We start from the raw sequence: 21,866 nt of genomic DNA, 5'->3' as shown, positions 1-21,866 counted from the left end.
CATATGTTTCTCTAGTTATTCTTAAGAGAAAAAGTAAAGCAACTCTAATGTTTAAGCATTGACTGCCGCATACAATATGCACACACAATCTTCTGCGATATATATACATAAACAACAAAAGAAATACTCATCAGCATGACATCCCAGATATCGCCCTTACATCGAGGTGCCACACGCTTCCTTAACCCATCAAGAGATTTCTCCAGTTTCTCAATTAAGGATATCAGTGTTAAGGATGTCTTTGCCCTTTCTTCCTGTGAAGGTTTCAACTTAGGCTCATGTTTTGTGGGTAGTTCGGCATATTTCTATACATAATTTGTATTCCTCAACCCCAGGGAACTCCGGAACTCCAAAAAAAATAGTCTTCAAAGCTCCCGGAACTTTCCCAAGCTCCCATTGCAGCTCCCGCTGAAAAGGGAACGTTCCCATACAGTTCCAAAGCTTCCGGGAGCGCGGGAACCTTTGGAACGGGTTTCCCAACTCTTGGGAGTGGTTCCCGTGTAACAGAGCTTAAAAGGCTCCCATTAAATGGACTTCAGTAATAACATTTGACAATTTCTTTGCCATATAGACGTTAGAGATAAAGAGCTTGTATTTCAAAATGAATAATTGGTCATATAACTTTGTTAGTACTTTGATTATAGTAATTAGTAATTACTGATAAATCTTCAAATGGATAAACATTTAGACACAGATCATACTTCAATTTACTATTTAAATTAACTTCAACCCATTATAGATATAGCTTGGACATATCAAGTTATCAATATATCACAACTTTTAGACTGGTTTAATAACATGACTATACATGAATAAATGCTCAATTGGTAGGTTGTTACTAGTTAGTATGTCATAAGTTTTAGATTAATTGTTGTGCAACCAAGTTGCATGAAACTCTTTCCCCTTCTTCTAAGTTTCATTACCTGGAAATGTTTTGGGTATTGAAATAGCTCAGGAATGCAGGGAAAGATTTTGAGCCATTTTCCTATTTGGAACAACCCAGAATCATTTTTGAGCGATTTTCCCATTTGGAACAACCCAGAATCATTTCTGGGCTGTTTCCAGATCAATAGCTTATTAGGGTGATGGGGGAAACTTATATCACACATACCTCTCTCACTGATATCAGACTTTGTTATTCAATTCATATTACTCAGTACAATTTTGGTGGGTTAAGCACTTAACATTAAATCATTACATATTGGTTACATTCAATTAACACTAACTTAACACTCAAAAACTTATTTATTTGACTGTTGTATCAAAACTGACATTTCGTATTTGTTAATCCCATTTCATTCCATTAAAGTAACATCCATTATTAAATGCGGCAATTTTGTTCTAGTGCTGGGATTATTTATTTTAGAATAGCTTTTATTTTCTGAGATATTATTTGGGTTTCTATCTGCTCAGAATTAATAAAATTATCTTATCTTTTGTAGATTTTGAAATGCTTGCCGGCATGTTCAGACCATCTGAAGAGTGAGTATCCTACCATTTCATCCTTCTTATCTGACCATTTTTAAAACTGTTCAGTTTGTGGATATTTATTTTTAAAGTAAGTCTGATATCAAACTTTTGAGTGCAGCAATTGTGAGCTTTGGCAAAATCACAGATTCCCAGAGAGAAGAAATTGAACGGCTAGGACTCAAAGTCTATACTTGGAATGATTTTTTGTTGCTGGTATATCCCATGTGCATTTAAAATTATTCATTTGATGATTACTTGTAGCTTCATAATTTGCATGCCTGTATATGATTTATTGGATTGGTATTCTACTTTAACCTGTGTTGTTTATTAAATTCTTGGTTTATTCTTTGTTGCACCAAGAGGCACGTTCTACAGTCCAGGTAGGATTAATAAAATAGTAATTAAAAAGTCAAAACAATAATTTTTTTTTCTTTCAAGCTGGCCTGAAAAATAAACTATAGCTTAGATGAGATCCCTTAAGGTGAAAACCTCAGGTGTTTGCACTCTCAAAATGTTCCACCTTGAGGGATTTGACCCCTTTTGGTGCTTGCTAGATCCAGGATTAAGATAGATCTAACTTCTAAGCCCAGTGCCTGCAAAGTGACTTTGCTATCATCTTCTTTCTTTCTGTTTCATGAAATCTCTTTAAAATTTCCTCACCCTTGAATCTCAAGTTCAAGCTCATGGGAAATGTGATACAAGATGGTAGTAGAAGGAAATGCTATGCTTTATCTGTATCCCACTGGCAAAATGAAAGTGGCTATTGCAACTTTATATTGTTCATCAGAAAAAAAGTTTGGATGTCTTCCAGACAACAGTGAAGACCTTTCTTCTTGAATGGAAATCTTATGACATTCTGTTTTCACTTATTAGTTCAACTCTCTTTATTTTGTGCTTGATACAACCTTTTTAATTATAATTTTGACAATTTTCCTTGCCAGATATGTGTCTGCCATAAACTAAGTTTTCTGACAGCCCGTGCCACCAGTCGGAACATGTACAAAAAAATTATTACTATCTTCTGATCTTTTAGACATTGGAATTATAGAGTAGAGTCAATCAAAACCTTTTTGAAAGTAAAAAGGTTATTGGAACCAAATAGGTCTGAATTCCTTGAGAAATCAATAGTTTGTGAATTTCTGCTTTTGATCATGTATTGTTTGATTTGCTCTAAATTTGTGTGTCTTTCTTATGGGTTGGTGGAAAAATATATAAGCTCAACGATCTTTACATAGTAGTTTGCTGCAACTGCAAAGTAAATTATAAAGGCCATTTTTCTTATATCTTCTGCAGGGTGAGGAAAGGAGGTTTGAACTATTATTACCCAAAAAAAGCGATATCTGCACAATAATGTACACTAGTGGCACAACTGGTGAACCTAAAGGTGTATTGATCACAAATGAAAACATTGTTTCTATGGTGACCGGAATTGGTTATTTTCTTAAATGTCAGAATGAAGAGGTAAATTCTTTCAATTATATGGTTAATTTTTGTAGTTGATATAATAACTTCATAGATCAAAGCTTCATTTATTCCTAATATATCAAACATTTTGAGAACTTATCAGTTGGTTCTAGCAGTCATGGCATTTGCTGTAACTCATGATTTTTATGCGCTGGAAAACTTCTTTGCAAAACCTTGCAGCTCACAGAGAAGGATGTTTATCTCTCGTTTCTTCCTCTAGCACATATATTTGATCGGGTGATAGAGGAATTTTTCATATCAAAAAGTGCTTCAATAGGCTTCTGGCGCGGGGTATACTGCTTTGTGTTATTTTTTTTCCTCAATTGTCCACCACCTTTATGCACTTAAAAATCTAGTGCTAGTTTCTTGATTTCACAGTAATGCTTGTTTATTCCCGCAGGATGTGAAGCTTTTGGTGGAGGATATTGCAGAACTAAAACCAACGGTCTTCTGTGGTGTCCCACGTGTCTTTGATCGCATATATTCAGGTCCTATATGCAAATCTATAGTGTCTAACTGAAAAAAATACAATTCAGTGTATATCTTGCTTTCAGATACATGCTTGATGCATTCTTATTTCTAATTGTTCATTTGAGACATCAGCTATTATTTATTTATCATCTCAATGTCACTTCTTCCAGGTTTAAACCAGAAGATCGCTGCTGGAGGATTTTTGAATAGAAAAGTGTTTGAATTTGCATACAAATAGTAAGATTTAAAAATACCATAGTCCCCAGTTTGTAATTTTTTTATCAAGTCCTTAATCTCACTTTGTAGAACTCTTTCTTCCTCTGTGATTTCCAATTTTCATCAAGGACATGTGTCCTCAATAATTCCAGATTTTTAATCCATGCTTGTTTGAAATAAAATCACAGCAAGCTTAATAATATGCGCAAAGGGTTGAAACATGAAAAAGCATCTCCACTTTTTGATAAAATTGTCTTCAGCAAGGTTGGTGAAATTCTTTTCCTACTGGCTGCTATATCATTATGGGATTGGTGATATTTGAAAATAGGTGTCTTTGGTTATTATCTTTATAACATGTATTTACATTTCGAGTGGACTTGGTTTCTATTGATATAGATTAAACAAGGTCTGGGAGGACGTGTCCGTGTAATGTTATCAGGAGCAGCTCCACTTGCAAAACATGTGGAAGAGTTTCTACGAGTAGTCACTTGTTGCCATGTTGTACAGGGCTATGGTATGTGCAGTTTATGTGCGTTTGATGGCTTGGTTTTGTCGTCAAGTTATGGACATGTTTAATACATTTCAAAAAATTGCCTTACTGCATAGCAAGCCATTCCTTGTACAGTATCTTTGAAATGGGATTTCATAAAAACTATGTGGATTTTTCTGGCAAGCATTAGGAAATTCAAAGGACATCATTACTATCTCTGAATAGACTTTAGAGAGTTCATAATCTGCCTTAACCTTTGTAAGTCCTTGAAATACAACTTTGCAAGGTGTCAACTTGTTTAGGGCATTTGATGATTTATTTGTAAAATTGGATGTTGTTATGTTATATGGCATGTGATTGTGATCCTCTATGTTGCAAATTAAGAAATCATATTTAGCAACGAGGAAACCTCCCTGATAGCTGTAATGATACCCTAGTTCTGGTAAGGGCCTATAAAAGTTCCATAAATTGTACATTTTGTGAAATGGCTGATAGGTCAGTTGAAGCTAAATCTTTAATAACGAAAATCAATGATCCAGTCAATTTTGTGAGCACTAACCAAATATTTACGAACCTATTTAGGACTAAGAAATTTACGTAAGAAACATTTATATTGAACTTTTTTACATTTATATTTTTGGGTGAGCATATTTCTGGCTGGGGGAATTATAAGATATGGATTATCAAGTTAGTTTGGATCTACTTTCGGAACAATTTTGCAAATATCAGTGTTAAACTGCCAAATTTTGATATACCTAATACCATAAAAAATGCAAAACATTGTACTGAAGCTTATATAAGGTCCACGACAAGTTTTGGTGCACTTAAAACTAGCATTGCCATTTTCAATAAAAAATGGAAGGGAAACTCATTTGTTTGATAATTTCATTCAACCTCATTTCATTTAGGACAAATTTAATGAGACCTATGATTAATTGATGCCCTTAAATGCCCCCTTATGGTTTTACTCTCCAAACTGATGATGCCTAGATGTTCACAAAATGGTTGGGAACAAAATATACTTCAGTGTTGAAAAAAGTGGCTCAACAAATGACTTAGTGAGGCCAGAGGATATGATTCAACTCAAACTTGGCAAAGATTGGGAAAATATTGGCAGCAAATTCATTCAAAATGACGTTTTTATTTCCTTTTTGAGATTTATATTTGATGCTGGCAAGTTTTTTCATCTGCCATTGAATTGGATTTTCTGGGAAAGGAATAATTCACTTGTACTTACGGGTCTGACTCACTCATGGAAAAGTTTAACTCACTAATAGAAAATCAGACTTGGGACTTGGCTTGGCATCAGTGTCAAACAGAGTTTGACTTGAGAGTACCTTGTTCTCTCTCTGCCTTAACTAAAGTTATCAAAACACCTCTTTTTATGAGATTCAAAAAGACATCTCCTCATAGGAACTCGTCCTCAGCAAATTATTGTACTTCCTCATCTGTTTGTGTGTACATATCTATACATCATCTTCAAGAAAATTAAAATTTAAAATATAACTTGCATTCCATTCAAAATTAACAACACTACTTTACTTTTTAGATCCTCCATTAGTTTAGAGTAAGGCTTGCCGGAGACATCTTGCTAGTAAGCAATATCTTGCATGCTCATTTAAATCAACAGATTTTCAAATGGGCAAAGAACCTTGTGAATAGTTATTATACTTGCAATTGCTTGTCAAGAAGCTAGAAAGTTGGGATTTCTAACTAAAGAGTATTGCCACATATATCTCCCGGCCACTAAAAGATATATCTTGTTTGAGAATTAATTATTTCTTGTCACGAGGTTCCCTCCAGTATATAGAGTTATGCATCCTTCCATTAGTTGGTGTTATGTTAATTTACTTTCATTCCTGTATTTTCTGATTTGAATGATAAGTATTATTCAGTCTGCTAATTTTCTCAATTTTGTTACGTGTTTCTTGTTGTGTTGTCAGGTTTGACAGAAACTTGTGCGGGAAGTTTTGTTTCCCTTCCAAATGTAATGTCAATGATCGGGACTGTTGGTCCACCTGTTCCGAATATTGATGTCTGCCTTGAGTCTGTCCCTGAAATGGGATATGATGCACTTTCAGAAGTACCGCGTGGAGAGGTTTGTATAAGGGGCAAAACCTTATTTGCTGGTTATTACAAGCGTGAAGACCTTACAAATGAGGTTTTGGTTGATGGTTGGTTTCACACAGGTATGTGTGTTTTCTGTTGGATTATTTGTTTCCTATAGTTATATATCTTTGAATAAATGTTAGATGTACTGAATTAAAGGCCGTGCATATTTCCAAATAGAAAGGCTTCAATATTTATATATTCAATTTAAAACTTATAAATCTCAGGTGAAGGAAATTACTAATTCAGTGTCAGACGGAGGATAATACAGTGGATTGATGTTTCAGGTGACATTGGGGAGTGGCAGGCGAATGGAGCACTAAAAATTATTGATAGAAAAAAAAATATATTTAAGCTTTCACAAGGAGAATATGTTGCAGTGGAAAATCTCGAGAATGTGTATGGCCAGTGTTCTGCTATTGATTCGGTATGTGTGCTTACCACTATAAAATATGGATACTAGTAAGAATATCAGTGGCCTGTATTCTGATATTGATTCCATATGAGTGCATATCTCATAATCTGGAAGTAGTTTGATTAAATGTTTTTACTTTTCTGATGACCTTGCTGTTTCTTTCTGTTGATATTATTGCCCCAGTGAATAGTAAACATCTATAATTTAAAGCTTCACATGTCATTATTATTTTCCTGGAACACCATACCTGGTGGCTCCTCTCTAACCCTAGCAAAAACCATTTCCTAGGTCCTTAATTACAATTTAATTACCTGGTTGCAGGAGGTTCTACCAGTTGATCTTACTCCTGCTTGTCTATATGGAAAGGCAATAAATTTTCATGCTTGTTTTAGCCTTAATGAATACTGATTCTTCATGGGCAACATGTTGAGTCTAATTTCAACTCCTGACAATTTTAATCCAAACACAATATGGAGATAGTAGGTAAATAATTTCTCATCTTCATTCAACCGTCGTTACAAGCATGTAGCCTCATCAAGACACATTTCACACAACAAAAACACCACCCCACAAGCACACTGCATCCTCACCAATGCATATTTCGCAGAAAAAAACATCGCACCACAAGCACAGTGTAGGGTTAAGAATCTGCAGATTTCTTTTGATAGTAACAGGGAAGTGTAAGATACTAGGTGTAAACCGATGGGCAATGGCAGGGTTAGATCCCTTCACACTTTCCTTGGACAGAAGCACACTCATACTAAGAGCTGTTGTCCACAGATTTTGCACACCCAAGACTGGTGGGAAAAATCCTCGGCCCCACAAGGTGTGTTCTTTGTGGCAACACTCATAGAAGGGGCTGTCACCTATTCCCAACTCTTTGTCTAAGCTCTCTCCTAGCTAAGCCAAAGTGGGTAGACCCTAAGGAAGATTTTTAAGGAAGGCTTGTTAAATCTAACAAGTTCTAGGATATTATGATGTTAATTAAACCAATTAAGAATTCACCATTCAAATAACTTGAAATGTAATTGATTAGCAAGTACAAATAACTATGAGCGTATAAACTTCAATAATGTAGATAGATCAAATAGTTTCAGGATAAATCCTGCAAGGAAAGTTGTAGATAGACCAGTGCCAATAATAATATATTTGCAAGAAATATATGCTCACAATGAAATCACAATACTTACAATAAAATATAACTTTCAAGTTACAACAAGTTGCAAAAAATGGTAAGCTGCAAAACAAGTGTTTGTGAATCAAGACAGAACCACAATAGCAAAAAATTATATACAACTTTGAAAGATGAGCAATTGAATGGAAATAGAGCTTGAAAGTGAATACAAATTTTTACTTGAAAGTGAAATTGCTCAAACATGATTCAATGATATCAAATGAAACTTAATATGAGCATGTAAATGAAATGGGCAAGTACAAGAATATAAAATGAAATGGACAAGTACAAGAGTATAAAATGAAATGCTTGCAAGTAAATGTAGATGCTCGTTTGAGAAAGAGCTTAAATAATAACCATTTACATAGTGAACCAAAGTTGTAAGTGAGTGTGTGAAATAAAGTGGTCTTGGTTAATTTTATTAATGCCTATTCTAGGGTGTTATGTCCTCTCAATTCCTTTAACTTGGTAAGGACTTGAGGTGGTTGCAAGAAGGCTAAGTGAGGAAGCTAGGGCTTCATTAACGATACCCACTTAGTTCTTCAAGATTACCCGCATGCATTCGTTCCTACAAGGGACTTGGCTACACAAGAGAGCTGCAAGGTTATGTGTTTTACCTTTCCTCCAAACTCAAATCTTGGGAAATTGAATGAAAGTTGAGGAAGATTTCCTAAAAGTCTATCAACCAAGCTTATGGTTGGAGGTGAATTTTAGAGAAAACAAAATTGCAAATGCAAGTAAGATGTGAAGATAATACAAGTACTTAATGACAAGGATTTTTTGTTGTTGTTGATAGTGCCACATATAGCTCAATAAATTGTCACACTTGCATCAACTTGTAAGATGTGGAATGCAAACACATTATACTATGAAATGAACAATGAAGTGATGTACCAACAATAAGATGAGTTATATCAGCAGTGAATAAATTAGATCTAAGCCAGTAAATCAACTATGGAAATGAGTGTACTTCAATGTGCTAAATAACCCAGAATGAAAGATGTAAATTAATGATGAGATCTAACATGTGAATAAACAAGTAACTAAACTAGCAAAACAAATGAAACAAGCTAGTATCCAATCACCCAAAGATCCTCCTACCAAATGAGGAGATCGGGATGCCAAGGGGAAATCCCTAAGCTCCCTCAAGCAGATTTTTTTTCCTTCTATTATTATTAAAAATGCCCTCTTATAATGAAGTGAGGGACTTAGATCTTGATGAGGGTTTACAACAAAGAGTTCAAGGGGAAAATACTCCTCAAAATACAAGACTAAAATGATAAAATATTACATTATTAAGTATCACAATGAAAGAGTTCCTTAGGTGAGGAAACTCACTTTTCCTCTAAGAGATCTGGCTTTAGTGGTTCAACTTCCAAATCTTCAAGAAGAAGATTTGTGCAAGAGAGGGAGAGAAGGATTCTATTGACAGAATAGGGTAGTAAGAGGTCTCAAGTGTGTAAATCTCTTGATTTTAAAGCCTCAAATTGTGGATCCCTTCAAGATGCCTCCAAAAACCCCAATATTCAAGCCTCTACAATGAAGTGCACAGGCATAGAAGAAGGTTATATCGGATGTAAGAGAAATCAGATCATAAAATAGAGAGAATGTGCAATTAAAAATACAAATGCCAACCATAAGAGTATGAGGACACCTCCGCTCTTATGCAAGCAATAAGGGATTAACCCTCTAACTAACCTCTAAAAGCTAAATTTGTCACTGAAAATTGCATAAAACAAGTAGATATTGAATTAAAAAATGAGACGTCTTAGAGATCTAGGGTAAAACTCCCTTTTCAATCTTTAGATCAGACTTTGAGAGAAGTAAATTAATGTGGGTTCTTGCACCTTTAGATCTGGGAAGTGGGTTTATTCAACCAAAAAATTTCCCCACGCTCAAGATCTGCTTCAGAAAACAAAGATCTTCTACACATTTGAAAAAAAAATATTATCCACAAGGAACTAGACTACACAATGAAAAAGAAGGCAAGGGGTTCAACCAAGAACCCTCTAGTGCTTCCCCCTTTAGAGTGGTCCTCCAACTCAAAAATTAACACAAGATAGTGTACATCAATAGATCCAAAGCCGGGCAAGTGGAAATAATAAATCGATTAGCACAAGTAGAGCATTAAGCACAAATTGAAACAATTATATCTCAAAAGCAGAAGAATAACACCACATGAATAAACCCAAAGTATTTTGCTTTATTAGATCTAAAAAAATAGAGTACAAAATTTGCAGAGCTGCTAGCCCAGTAGCATCATCTAAGCGTTACATAGAATTATGATTACAAATGAGAAGTTCGAGGCCCTCTTAAATAGAAAAAATGGAGTAGATCCCAATGATAGATCCATCTCCAAGTGCAAAGTATTGATCCCAATGCAAAACGTCTTGATCCCCTTGAGAAACGTCTAGATACCATCAAGCAATTGAATTTCCTCTTGATGCCCTGTGCAATCTCCAAGAGAGGTAGCCACTTGCAACTGGAAGTCGCTGGGTGGAGTGGTATGGGACTTGGGACCACTTTAGAAGCGTTCTCATAATTTTCCTCAATCAAATCCCTTTCATTCCATTATTTAATCCATTCAAATCAACTAACTCAGATCACTTCCTCAAAAAATGCGATTTTGCTGGGAGATTCATTGTGCTTAAGGTCCGCCAATTTTTTCTTGTGGTTATCTTCCTTGATCAATGGGATCCACATCACTTTTTGACTTGATTTTACCCCTTGTGAATTTCCACTTAATTTTTGTGCATCTTTGACTTGGAGATAATTTTTATTTTCTCTCAATTATTAATTTTTGGCTAATTTATTTGCCAAATTTTGCCAAAACTTAGAAAAAATAGGTTTTGAGGGGTAAATAATGTTTTTTTGATCCTCAAAGTGTGTCTTAGTAGAAAGTTGAGGTGTAGAGGTCTAATTTTGAGTAGTCATACCCCTTACAACTTCTCTAGACAACACTTATTAGAACTTGTTGATTTTCTAGGGAACCTGCGAGATTTGAGTTTTTCTTCACCTGATAACTGCTTCAATGATAAATTAAACATTTGTTTCACATAGCATTAAAATTCAATATCATTTAGGAAGTTGTACAAAAGAAAAACATCAACTAATAAACATGAAAGAGCAGTAAAGTATCCGTGAAACAATGAGACAAGAGACACAAAAATTAGGCACACAGCCAGGGAAAAACTCACAAGGGGAAAACCAAGAAAAGTTCTTCCTTATGAGAGAGAGAGTTTCCATATTCATCTATACACCATAAATAACAATAGCAGAATGATAACCAAACCAGTAACCAACATCATGATGAAGGGCCCTGTCAAAAACCATGTTCCTGAAATTTTGACCTTGCCTGAAATTTCAGCCCCCCCCTGAAATTTCAGCCCTCCTGTATTTTCGCTGGATTAGAGATATGTTTGTCAAAATTGTGTCCAAATGAGGAGAATTGATCTCTTTTATATAACCTTCAAGTGGGGTTGAATGGGTGCCTCTAGGGGCCCAACTGACCTAATAAAATTTGGAGGCAAATTTTAAATTCGATTTTTTTATTTCTTTTTCAAGATGAAAATACCGACCATGGCTACCATATTTTTCAACACTCCTTAGCCACGAAGGTACTTTCATTCTCTCTGTCAAGATCAATCTTCCCAACCAATCATAGGTCTCACAACCCACAACCTAAGGAAGAGATTATTAGTATCATCATAAGGAAAGATACATAGCATCCATCTTTAATCATCTCCTTGATCACAAGGTCTCACAACACACAACCTAAGGGAGGAACCAACATTACATCTCCTGGATCACAAGGTCTCACGACACACAACCTATAGGTGGAATCGAAAATACATCTCCCAGACCACAAGGTCTCACGACACACAACCTACAGGAGGAATCAACAATACATCTCGTGGATGACAAGGTCTTGCGGCACACGACCTACAGGAGGAACCAATAATACATCTCCCGAACCACAAAGTCTCACGACACACAACCTATAGGAGGAATCAACAATACATCTCCCAGACAACAAGGTCTCATGACACACAACCTATAGGAGGAATCAAAAATACATCTGTCGGACCACAAGGTCTCACGACACACAACCTATAGGAGATGGTCCATAATATGATGCTATGTAATCAGTGCTCCCTCTTCAAGGGGGGTCTTATTCATTCTAGTTTCTTCATGTAAACATCAACAACCAGCTCAACATAAAAAATGTAGCTATGGTGGATCTCAAACATTTCAGCAAACAACAACATTCAACTGTTTATCCAACTTTAGCTGGGGCTTCTCTCAGAAGGAAACATTAGCAATTATAAGCAGACAATATTAGACTTCAACAGTGGCTTCTCATAGAAGCAATCATTGACAACCACAAAAGCGAATATCAATATCCATAGCAGATAATAAATGGATTTAGCAGAAACAAAAATAGATCATTGAATCAATCAATATCAGAGTCTTGCAACTTCCTCAAATCATTCATTAGGGAAATATCGATGGACCTACAATCCATTGTGCCAAAGATACCAGGTTCACGCCTCAAAAGCAACTCCCTCTTACACAGAAGTCCTTAGAAAAGTGACGAGCTCATCTTTAGCATATCTAGATCAAAATCAGTCTTCAAAACTTCTAGCCGTCTTAATAGAAACATGCTTCAATCAGGCTAATCTTGTCTTCTCCCTCTAAGTACAAAGCCTATCACGAGTGGTTTTGTCACATTGTTCTTTCATCATTTCCAACGATTTACCATAGCTTGGCAATCTTTATTATGTACTTGCAATCCTCACGAGGAGTGTTTGGAAGAACAAGAAGAACCAAGCAAGCCAAAGGACTCATAATGAAATAATCAATAGAAACAATCACGATAATATTTATCTTTTGAGAGTGTGTTAGCTCCCTCTTGATCTTGGCCTTCTTAGATCGAGTTCAATCACATCATCAAGGAGGCCGCGTCATCAAGGAATCCACATCATCATCAAGTTATCAAGGAGTCTACATCATCATCGAACCATCATCATCATCAAAGAGTCTACTTTATCATTTCATCATCATCAAGTAGTCTACATCATCCTCGAATCATCTTCATTAAGGAGTCTACATTATCATTACATCGTCATCGAATCATCATCATCAAGGAGTCTACATCATCATCTACATCGTCATCGAATCATCATCATTAAGGAGAGTCATTGAATCATCATCATCAAGGAGTCCATATCTTTATCATCATCAAGTAGTCTACATCATCATCATCATTATCAAGGAATCTTGTTCATATCACCAAAGAGTCCACATAAGTAGTACATATCATCTATAGGAAGTTCATATCAACAGTCAAAATCATTATTATCAATATCATCAACGAGTCCTCATCATCAATGAGTCCAAGTCATCAACGAGTCCATGTCATCCACATTATCATCATCATCATCAGAGAGTAAGTATCAAAGAGTTAAAAAGAATATCATCCATGTCATGAATGAGTCACACATCATTGTCAACAAAGAATACTTATCATCATCAACAAGGAATACACATCGTCATCATTAAGGAGTCCACATCATTCATCATTAAGGAGTCCACATCAACATCCTTAAGGAGTTTGTATCATCATCAAGAAGTCCATATCAAAGAGTTTACATCATTAAGGAGTCCATCATCCACATCTTCAAGGAGTTTACATCAACATCAATAAAGAGTTCACACCCACATCATCAAGAAGTCTATATCGTTAACGAGTCTACACCATGAGTCCACATCATCAACAAATCCTCATCATTATCGACGAGTTCAACATGTCATCAGCAAGTCCACATTATTATCAAGTCAACATCATTATCATTAATATCAAAGTGTTATGGTTTCTTTTATCAATCAGACATAATGGTCCATACTATCAAGGAGATAAGCTTGTCCATGTCATTATTAAAGAGTGGAGATTATAAAGAGACTTATATTATTCATACTATAATGTTCTCAATTTCATAAAAGAAGGAATTAGGGTTAGGTCCATTAGACTTAGATTTTCTTCTCCAAACCCAACCTAGGGTTTTACAAATTATACACACTTAGTATTCATTGAAACAACAAAAGAAACACAAGATACTTATCTTCTGAGATCAAGACAACTTTCTCTTAGTCTTGAATCCTTTTAGAATCCAACTTGCGAATCAGCGTCAACATCAAGATGTTAGATCAATTCATAAGCCCAACGATTTCTTTTATATTGAGGTAGGGTTATCAGCTAGGGTTTGTAAATTGAATAGCTAGGGTTATAACATCAAACCTTAATAACATTTTAGGTTTATAAATCCACAGATTCTCAACATATCTATATATGTTATTGCATCATGTCGTCATTTCTAACTAGGGTTAGCAAATAAACCTAGAGATCAAGAGCCCTAGGCTCTCTTCGTTTGTCAAGATATGATTTACAACTTAAGAAACCCTTCTTGTCAAGAAGCAGAGATAATACAATTTATCATTCAGGACTCGAGCTAATTTTTCTAATCTGCATGATACTTTCCCACGTCTTTTCTTCCGCAAAATTCATGTTATATATTTTATGGTGAGAGATAATACTTCTACTTACAGAGATATGATACAACATTGAGATCATAGATCATATAAAGTCGTCATCTCTAGCTTTGAATACTAATATATATATATATATATATATTATATATATGGTATATCCTTTTGAGCAAACTTGCAAAGAGACATCATCTTTTGATATGGATAGAGATTTCTTTTCAACGCTTATATATTAAATAAGGAGAGCTAACGTCATAATTCGATTTCAACACCATTTCAAACTTATCTACAGATAGGAATTAAGCTTTGAGGTCTCTTTCTCTGACAAGCATGATACAAACACAAGACATAATAGTATCATAGATATCATAATCATGCTCCATGTATATAGATTCATATATGTAGATTACAGTTGTCAACTTGTCACTGTAATGTCATAATTATGATTCATAGTTCATATTTCAACTTTCGAACCATGGAGATACAAATGCTAACCACATAAATAACACGAGCCATAGAAATGGCAATGCAAGTCACTCAAAGATAATCATGCGAGACTAGAGAAGGTATAATGATAGTCACAAAATGTGAGGCACAAAGATAAATAATACTTGTCACAGAGATATAATTTGAGCCACAAATCATAGACAAGTCACCATAGTAAATGTGAATCATAGTAACAAAAGAGTGACTCGTGAGCCATTTGAAATGAATATGAGCCTCAGAGGATTGAGCAAGCCATTTTAAAAGCCAAGGTGAGAAGGTAATAGTACATGCGAGCTACTGTACTTAGTAATAACAGAAGCGAGACCACTTAGAAATATTAAATATGATCTACGGGGATAAGTGAGAGCCTCATAGAGATATATGAGCTATCGAACTATTGAAAGCGAGCCACAGAGTGACATAAGCAAACCATATAGATACACACAGATCGTATAGCATCACTGAAATAGGTGACTACTTCACATTATTTAAGAATAGGAGACTACATCACAGAGATTCCAGAATTTTGTTTAATCCATAGAGATAGAGTGCCACTGACATTTGTTCAATTCACAGAAATAGAAGTCCACAAGAATCTGCCCAAATTATAATAAGTTTTAGTCCCAGAGAGTAGAGAATACTAGCCACAGGGATAAAATATGAGTTACGGTAATTATATAAAAAATGCTACCACAGAGGATGTAAGCCACAAAGAGCCACAAGAACGCATGAAGCAAAGTAAGTGTGCGTGCCTTAAAAAAAATATGAGCCACATACCATACATAGATTACAGAGAGCCATAGAACCAGGCCGGAACAGAGACAATTGTGAGCCTCAAACAATCCATAGAAAAGGGTGCGAGTTTCTTTTCCAGCGCTGATACCATGTTGATTTTCTAGGGAACCTGCTAGAATTGAGTTTTTCTTCACCTGATAACTACTTCAATGATCAATTAAACATTAGTTTCACATAGCATTAAAATTCAATATCATTTAGTTAATTATACAAAATAAGAACATCAACTAATAAACATGAAATAGCAGTAAAGTAACCATGAAACAATGAGATGAGACACAAAAAAATTAGGCACACAGCCAGGGAAAAACCCACAAGGGGTAAACCCAAAAAAGTTCTTCCTTATGAGAGAGAGAGAGAGAGAGAGAGAGAGAGAGAGTTTCCAGACTCATCTATATGTCATAAATAGCAATAGCAGAATGATAACCAAACCAGTGACCAACATCATGATGAAATGCCCTGTCAAAAACCATGCTCTTGAAATTTCGGTACTCCCTAAAATTTTGGCCTCGTGAAATTTCAACCCTCCTGTAATCTCGTTGGATCAGAGATATGTGTCAAAATTGTGTGTCCAAATGAGGAGAAACGATCTCCTTTAAATAGCCTTCAAGTGGGGTTGAATGGGTGCCTCTAGGGGCCCGGCTGACCTAATAAAATTTGGAGGCAAATTTTAAATTCTTTTTTCAAGATGAAAACTGACCATGGCTACCATATTTTTCAACACAACTTACATAAAAAATTTATTAAATATCCTGTTCTGCGGGAAATTTTTAAGAATTAAAAATTGCCACTTATACTTAACCAAATTCTGCTAAATTTTAGAGATGATCTAGTATGGTAATATACATTGACTATAGACATTAAGGCTCACCTAAGACTCTACCATCAAGCCACACTCCAGCTTTGGGTTATATTTGGGAGAAAAACTCAGTTACTCAACTAATTATTCAATGTTAAAAGAAACAATTAATTAGCTAAGGAAAAAAAAACCCCTAGGGTGAACTCACTTGCCAGTAAAGTCCTAAGCTGCCAAGGTATGTTACATGGCTTTATTTCATCATACTAGCATCATTTTGACAATATCCCCACAGGGCTGCAGAATCTGAAGACCAAAATGATGAGAAGGAGAGAAGGGCTTAAAAGCCCTGATGAAGTCTGGAACTCTGACTGTTTTGATGGGGCTGGAATGCTCTAAGTGTACTTTGATCATGGAGTCTTTTACAAATCTTCAAATGCAACTTCAGTGGTCAACAAGACCCGTAATCACTTATAACTGGCAGCTGTACGGCTCGTCAAAACAACAGATGTGATATTACCTTAAGGTTTAAATGCCTTGACATATCATATCACATCACATTGCCTTTTTTCACAATTCATTGTGTTCTCTAGGTATTCTCACAGATAACCTTTTTTTACTTTGAAATAAACTCTGCGCAGCATTTGGCCAGTCCATTTTTTGATTCTTTATCCTGTGTAGTGTTCTTTCTATGCTGGTTTATAACTTATTGGTTGAAGATGCAATAAACTCCTTCTGTTTATGCCCATGTTAGCTGGTTTATTCGTTTACTTTGATGGTTAGAATCACAGTGATAAATATAGTTTATTGGCATCTGCTGGAAGGAGGAGGTGATCACCTCCTCCTTCCAGCAGATGCCAATAAACTATATTTATTGGATGAATTTTTAATGCATGTACTTCGTAAGTAATGACCTTGCATATGAAGAGGATTAGGCACTCTGATCAGAGTAGTGGAAGGTAGAAAGGGACCCCCTAGAATCACTATAGAGACAATAATATCTCACTGGGATCTCATACTACATGGAATGTCTGAAGATGGAATGCTCCTATTTAAGCTGCCATCTTTCTCTCTCTGAAATACATCATCTCTCAGATTCTCTATTAGTGGTATACACCCCTTATGGTGGCTTAACCCGTGACATTAACTTAGCTTTGATTAGTTACATAACAGTCATATGTCATGTCAATAACATTAATATAGAACTTCACAAATTAGAAAAGGACATTTGATATTAAGTTGGAGCTTGATGTTTGCTCTTCACTCTACGAGTCCCCACACAAAAAAGAATGAAACACTAATTCAAGACCTTGCAAAGTAATTGCCATTAAAACTTTAATATTTTCATAGATTCATGTTATCATTTTTTTAGTTTTTAAGATGCAGCTCAAAATATTGTTTAGTAAGTGTGACATTCCAAATACATTAGTATTGTGGTTAGGTTCAAGCTAGCCTTTAATAAAAAACATATATACAGAAGTGACTTGCCTTTCCACCTTCTATGAAAATGAGTAAAAACTGCATGGGACTTGGAGAAGTTGAACTAACTGTATCTTGAAGTTAAAGTTGTTGGATGTAGTTTCTAATGTAATCTCTTGTTTTTACGGAGAAATTATTTTCCATGTTAGATAATCCTTCTGAGTTGACATCAAGAAAGCACTAAGCAATAAACAATGAACTTTGGTTTTATATGACCTCAGGTTTTATGGTCAGTGCATGTCTTAAGCAAATGAGGATTATAATACCCCTTAACCAACACTTATGGTTAATTCCACAGTTGAGCATGATTGGCATAGTATTGTTAGGGTATGGATGATCTCCTGGGATGCAGTTCTCTTAGGACAGGTGACTTGACTTAAGGTCATACCTGAAGACATGTCCATTGCAAGAAGGATTACAGCATTTAGTACTGTTAGGATGGGTCATTTCCTTGAAAGCAATGCTGTTAAGGCAGGTGTCTTTCCGTTGGGGCATGTGGTCAATACAGCCAAACTCAAGCTTAGGCCACAAGATAAATCCGTTCCTACTAGCAGACCCCATCTAATCCTGGTTCTGAGAGTAACCTTGAGGTTGCAAAGTTTTAGATTCAGTTCTAGTATTTAATATGTTGGTCACATGTATAAACGACATTTGCATCCTTGAGCTTCACAACATATCAAATCCAGATTTAGGTTGGGTCTGTGCTAGTGTCAATATTCGATGCACCGTATGCCCCAATTAGATTCAAATCTCTGTTATACACATGAACACATGAATTTGTAGATCACCATGCTTCTGCTGGTGCGATAGGTGTTGTAATATCCTTTGTATCTGCTTGAACTGGAATACTAATATTATGGATGCTTCTGTCCAAGACAATTGGGCTTTGTGGCACATCTACATGCTTGTGTCTGGCTTTCTGTCTGAGGTGCCATACATGAAATTTCCTAACTCTGTACTGGTTACTTGTATTATTGGTATTTATCAGTTTTGGTAGACTTAAAGAGCCAAATCATTCACAAAAAAATGCAGACAATTCATTGTACATCTAATCACAACCACTATTTTGCCTTTGTATTGTTAAACTGATAGCAAAAGATCACTTTGTCTTTTTAATACTGTAATTTTGGTGTATGGACAAACTATTGTATAATCTCATTGCTTTGCTGTTCTCTTAGTTTAGTCTAGAAAGCAGATTGATTTTGTGACACTCATCTTTTGTCCTCCATGACTCAGATTTGGGTTTACGGAAATAGCTTCGAATCTTGTCTGGTTGCTGTTGTTATACCTAATCAACGAGCACTTGAAAGTTGGGCCACAGATAATGGACAAACTGGAGATTTTACTGCATTGTGCCAAAATCCCAAGGCAAAAGAATACATTTTGAATGAACTTAATGCAGTTGCTAAAAGTAGCAAGGTGAGTTCAAATGATTGCTCTCCTGTCATTTTGCATACATTGTAATTGGCGTTCCTGAAATATATATTCTGTTGCTTAGTTTCAGAAACTCAGGAGCATGAGCTTTGTGACATGATCAGCTAACCTATTAAAATTGCTTTCTGGGGAATATTTAACTGTTAACTTGTGAAGTAATTGATTATTCCTGTTGCTTTGCAAATTCAGTTAAAGGGTTTCGAGTGTGTAAGAGCTATCCACCTTGATCCTGTGCCATTTGATATGGAAAGAGACTTGATTACTCCCACATTTAAAATGAAGCGGCCACAACTACTGAAATACTACAAGGTATTCCCACCCATTTATTTACATCTGATTTTTGTTGCATATTCTTATCTAACATGCTTATTTTGCTAGCCAGTGTAGGCAATCGTGTTTCACCACTCCAATCTTTGGTATACAGAGAAAATCTTATTACTATAAAATATATAAATTCTTTAAAAGTTTAAAATGCTTTACAAAATCCTCACTAAATATTAATAACATTTTGTGAATTGAGGAATCCCAAAGATTTCTACACTTAGTTGATAGGCCGAGAATTATAAAGAGACTAAGATTCCTCTACTTACAAAAACTTTTTTATTTTTGGTGAAAATGGCTTTGCATATAATTCTACCATTATCACTCTATTGCTAACAAATATCGAACTGTGTTTTTCCTCAGGATATTATTGAAGATTTATACAAAAGCCTCAAATGAGTTGCAGTGCACACAAAGTGAGAAATCACAATAAATTAGAATATCCTTGTCTATATTGAATCTATTTATTTAATGGTGTCATGTACAAGGCCTGATTTATGTCCCATTAGTATGCAACGCTTCTATTATTTCCCTTGTAATCTTTTGTTTTGTTAAACGGGGCATATTATAGGGCTATGTATATGCTGATTTTCATAATAAAATTAGGAAAAAGCCATCTGGTTAATGATTGGCTACCAACATATGCTATTCAATACTCAATGGTTCGGTACGCATTGATTGTTTCATTCGAATGTGAACATATTTTCTTAATGTATTTTTTTGGGATCAAAAGCTAGTCTAAATAATGGCTTTTTCATGGTAGGGATTGCTAATATTTATTATAGAAATAGCAACAAAGTACTGTTAAAATGTTAGTAACTTTATACTTGTGTCCTTCAAATGGTTTTGCATATATCGTTCAACTATTGATGAAACAGATGCAAAAATTTATCAATTGACTTCAAATTTGTAAATTAATTTTGCGAGGATTTTCAGTGAACTGCAAAGCTATAAATTTTTATTTTATACATGTTTTCCTCAATTTAAATGCAAATAAAATATAATTAACAAACATGTTTACAAATAAAAAAGTTGTGCAACTAATTTTTATTTTAAGGTTACTATAAACAATACATAAAATCAATCTATAAAATTAGGTTTAAAATTAGGTTGTGCATAATTGTATTCTACTTTTGACACATTAGTCTATAAGAAAAATAAATTAAAAATAAGATTCATGGAGATTTTCTATAGAAAAATAAATTAAAAATAAGATTCATGGAGAGAACATAGAAAATGACACCACTAACAGTAAAATAGAGGTGTACACAATATAATACAAATATAATAAAAAACAACTGTTGAATTCATTTTCAATCCTCTCTATAAGAAACATAAATTAAAAGTGAGATGCATGCAAATGACATCCATTGAAAATAAACTAGAGATGTACACCATATAAATACGAATATAATATAAACAATTGTTCATTTCATCTTCACTCTTCTTTCTCTGTTGTGTCATCTTGACCTTCTACGTAGTTGTTTTACTTTGTTATTACTATGTGAAATTTTTCTTTGTTGAGAATTCTATAGGGAAATGATTACAATCAATTCTCTTTACTTGATAATTGTTTGGGATGTCTTCTTACTTATTTGCTTTGTTCCTTATTATATGTATGAATCATCAAATAACTACCAAAACAAGAACAATAACACACAATATACGCTGCAAGCCAGAGCCAAAACCTCTCCTTTTGAGAGGAAAACCCGTAAATCTCCTCTAACTTATATATTCTTCAATTGACAAATTCCATGACCTTAAGATTGAGACCAATACCATCCAAGACCAAGACCAACCTCTTCGGGTGATGTGCAAACCTCGATCTAGTAAAAACCAGTCAAATCTCTTCCAGTAGCTCTTATTTGACCTCTCGCTGCAAGATTTTCGGCCTCCTACTGTAGATATGAAATTTTGGCCTCCTTACAGTTGCTGCTGCCACACCTGGGAACTTTGATATTCCTCTAGAGCCTTCCTCGGACCTTCGCTTGCCTTTTCTGACTTCTGGAGCTTGAGAGTAACCCTTGGTGACTGTCGCTTGAACTCTTTGCCCTCTTTTCTCCAAGATCGAACTTGTAGATAGCTCTGTTACATAAACCCTAGTCCTCTTTAGCACATGAGAGAAAAAATTGCCCAAACACAAGTCTCCTTTGTCCTCCTCCTTCGCTACCTTCTTCCTCCCCTTCCTTCGCTAGAATGA

At 35.1% G+C, this 21,866-nt stretch overlaps 1 protein-coding gene across 2 annotated transcripts in view; it reads left to right on the top strand.

The window, feature by feature from the left end:
* Positions 1 to 20,398, top strand: part of LOC149160981 (long chain acyl-CoA synthetase 4-like) — an 89,762-nt gene extending 69,364 nt beyond the window's left edge. For both annotated transcript variants that reach the window (XM_089436863.1, XM_089436862.1), the window contains exons 7-19: positions 1,443 to 1,482; positions 1,589 to 1,683; positions 2,764 to 2,931; positions 3,115 to 3,225; positions 3,335 to 3,422; positions 3,576 to 3,642; positions 3,810 to 3,885; positions 4,018 to 4,135; positions 6,055 to 6,300; positions 6,508 to 6,647; positions 19,148 to 19,330; positions 19,535 to 19,654; positions 20,030 to 20,398. In XM_089436863.1, the coding sequence (XP_089292989.1) occupies positions 1,443 to 1,482; positions 1,589 to 1,683; positions 2,764 to 2,931; positions 3,115 to 3,225; positions 3,335 to 3,422; positions 3,576 to 3,642; positions 3,810 to 3,885; positions 4,018 to 4,135; positions 6,055 to 6,300; positions 6,508 to 6,647; positions 19,148 to 19,330; positions 19,535 to 19,654; positions 20,030 to 20,065 (1,488 nt within the window). In that variant the 3' untranslated portion in view covers positions 20,066 to 20,398. The remainder of the gene's footprint in view (positions 1 to 1,442; positions 1,483 to 1,588; positions 1,684 to 2,763; positions 2,932 to 3,114; positions 3,226 to 3,334; positions 3,423 to 3,575; positions 3,643 to 3,809; positions 3,886 to 4,017; positions 4,136 to 6,054; positions 6,301 to 6,507; positions 6,648 to 19,147; positions 19,331 to 19,534; positions 19,655 to 20,029) is intronic.
* Positions 20,399 to 21,866: the final 1,468 nt, after the last annotated feature.

This window comes from Pinus tabuliformis, chromosome 5_2 (genome assembly GCF_031772625.1).
Source record: "Pinus tabuliformis cultivar Carrire ecotype Pingquan chromosome 5_2, CPIR1, whole genome shotgun sequence".
Lineage (NCBI taxonomy): Eukaryota > Viridiplantae > Streptophyta > Pinopsida > Pinales > Pinaceae > Pinus > Pinus tabuliformis.
The sequence above is the reverse complement of the archived record's forward strand: the minus strand, read 5'-3'. Positions and strand labels throughout refer to the sequence as shown.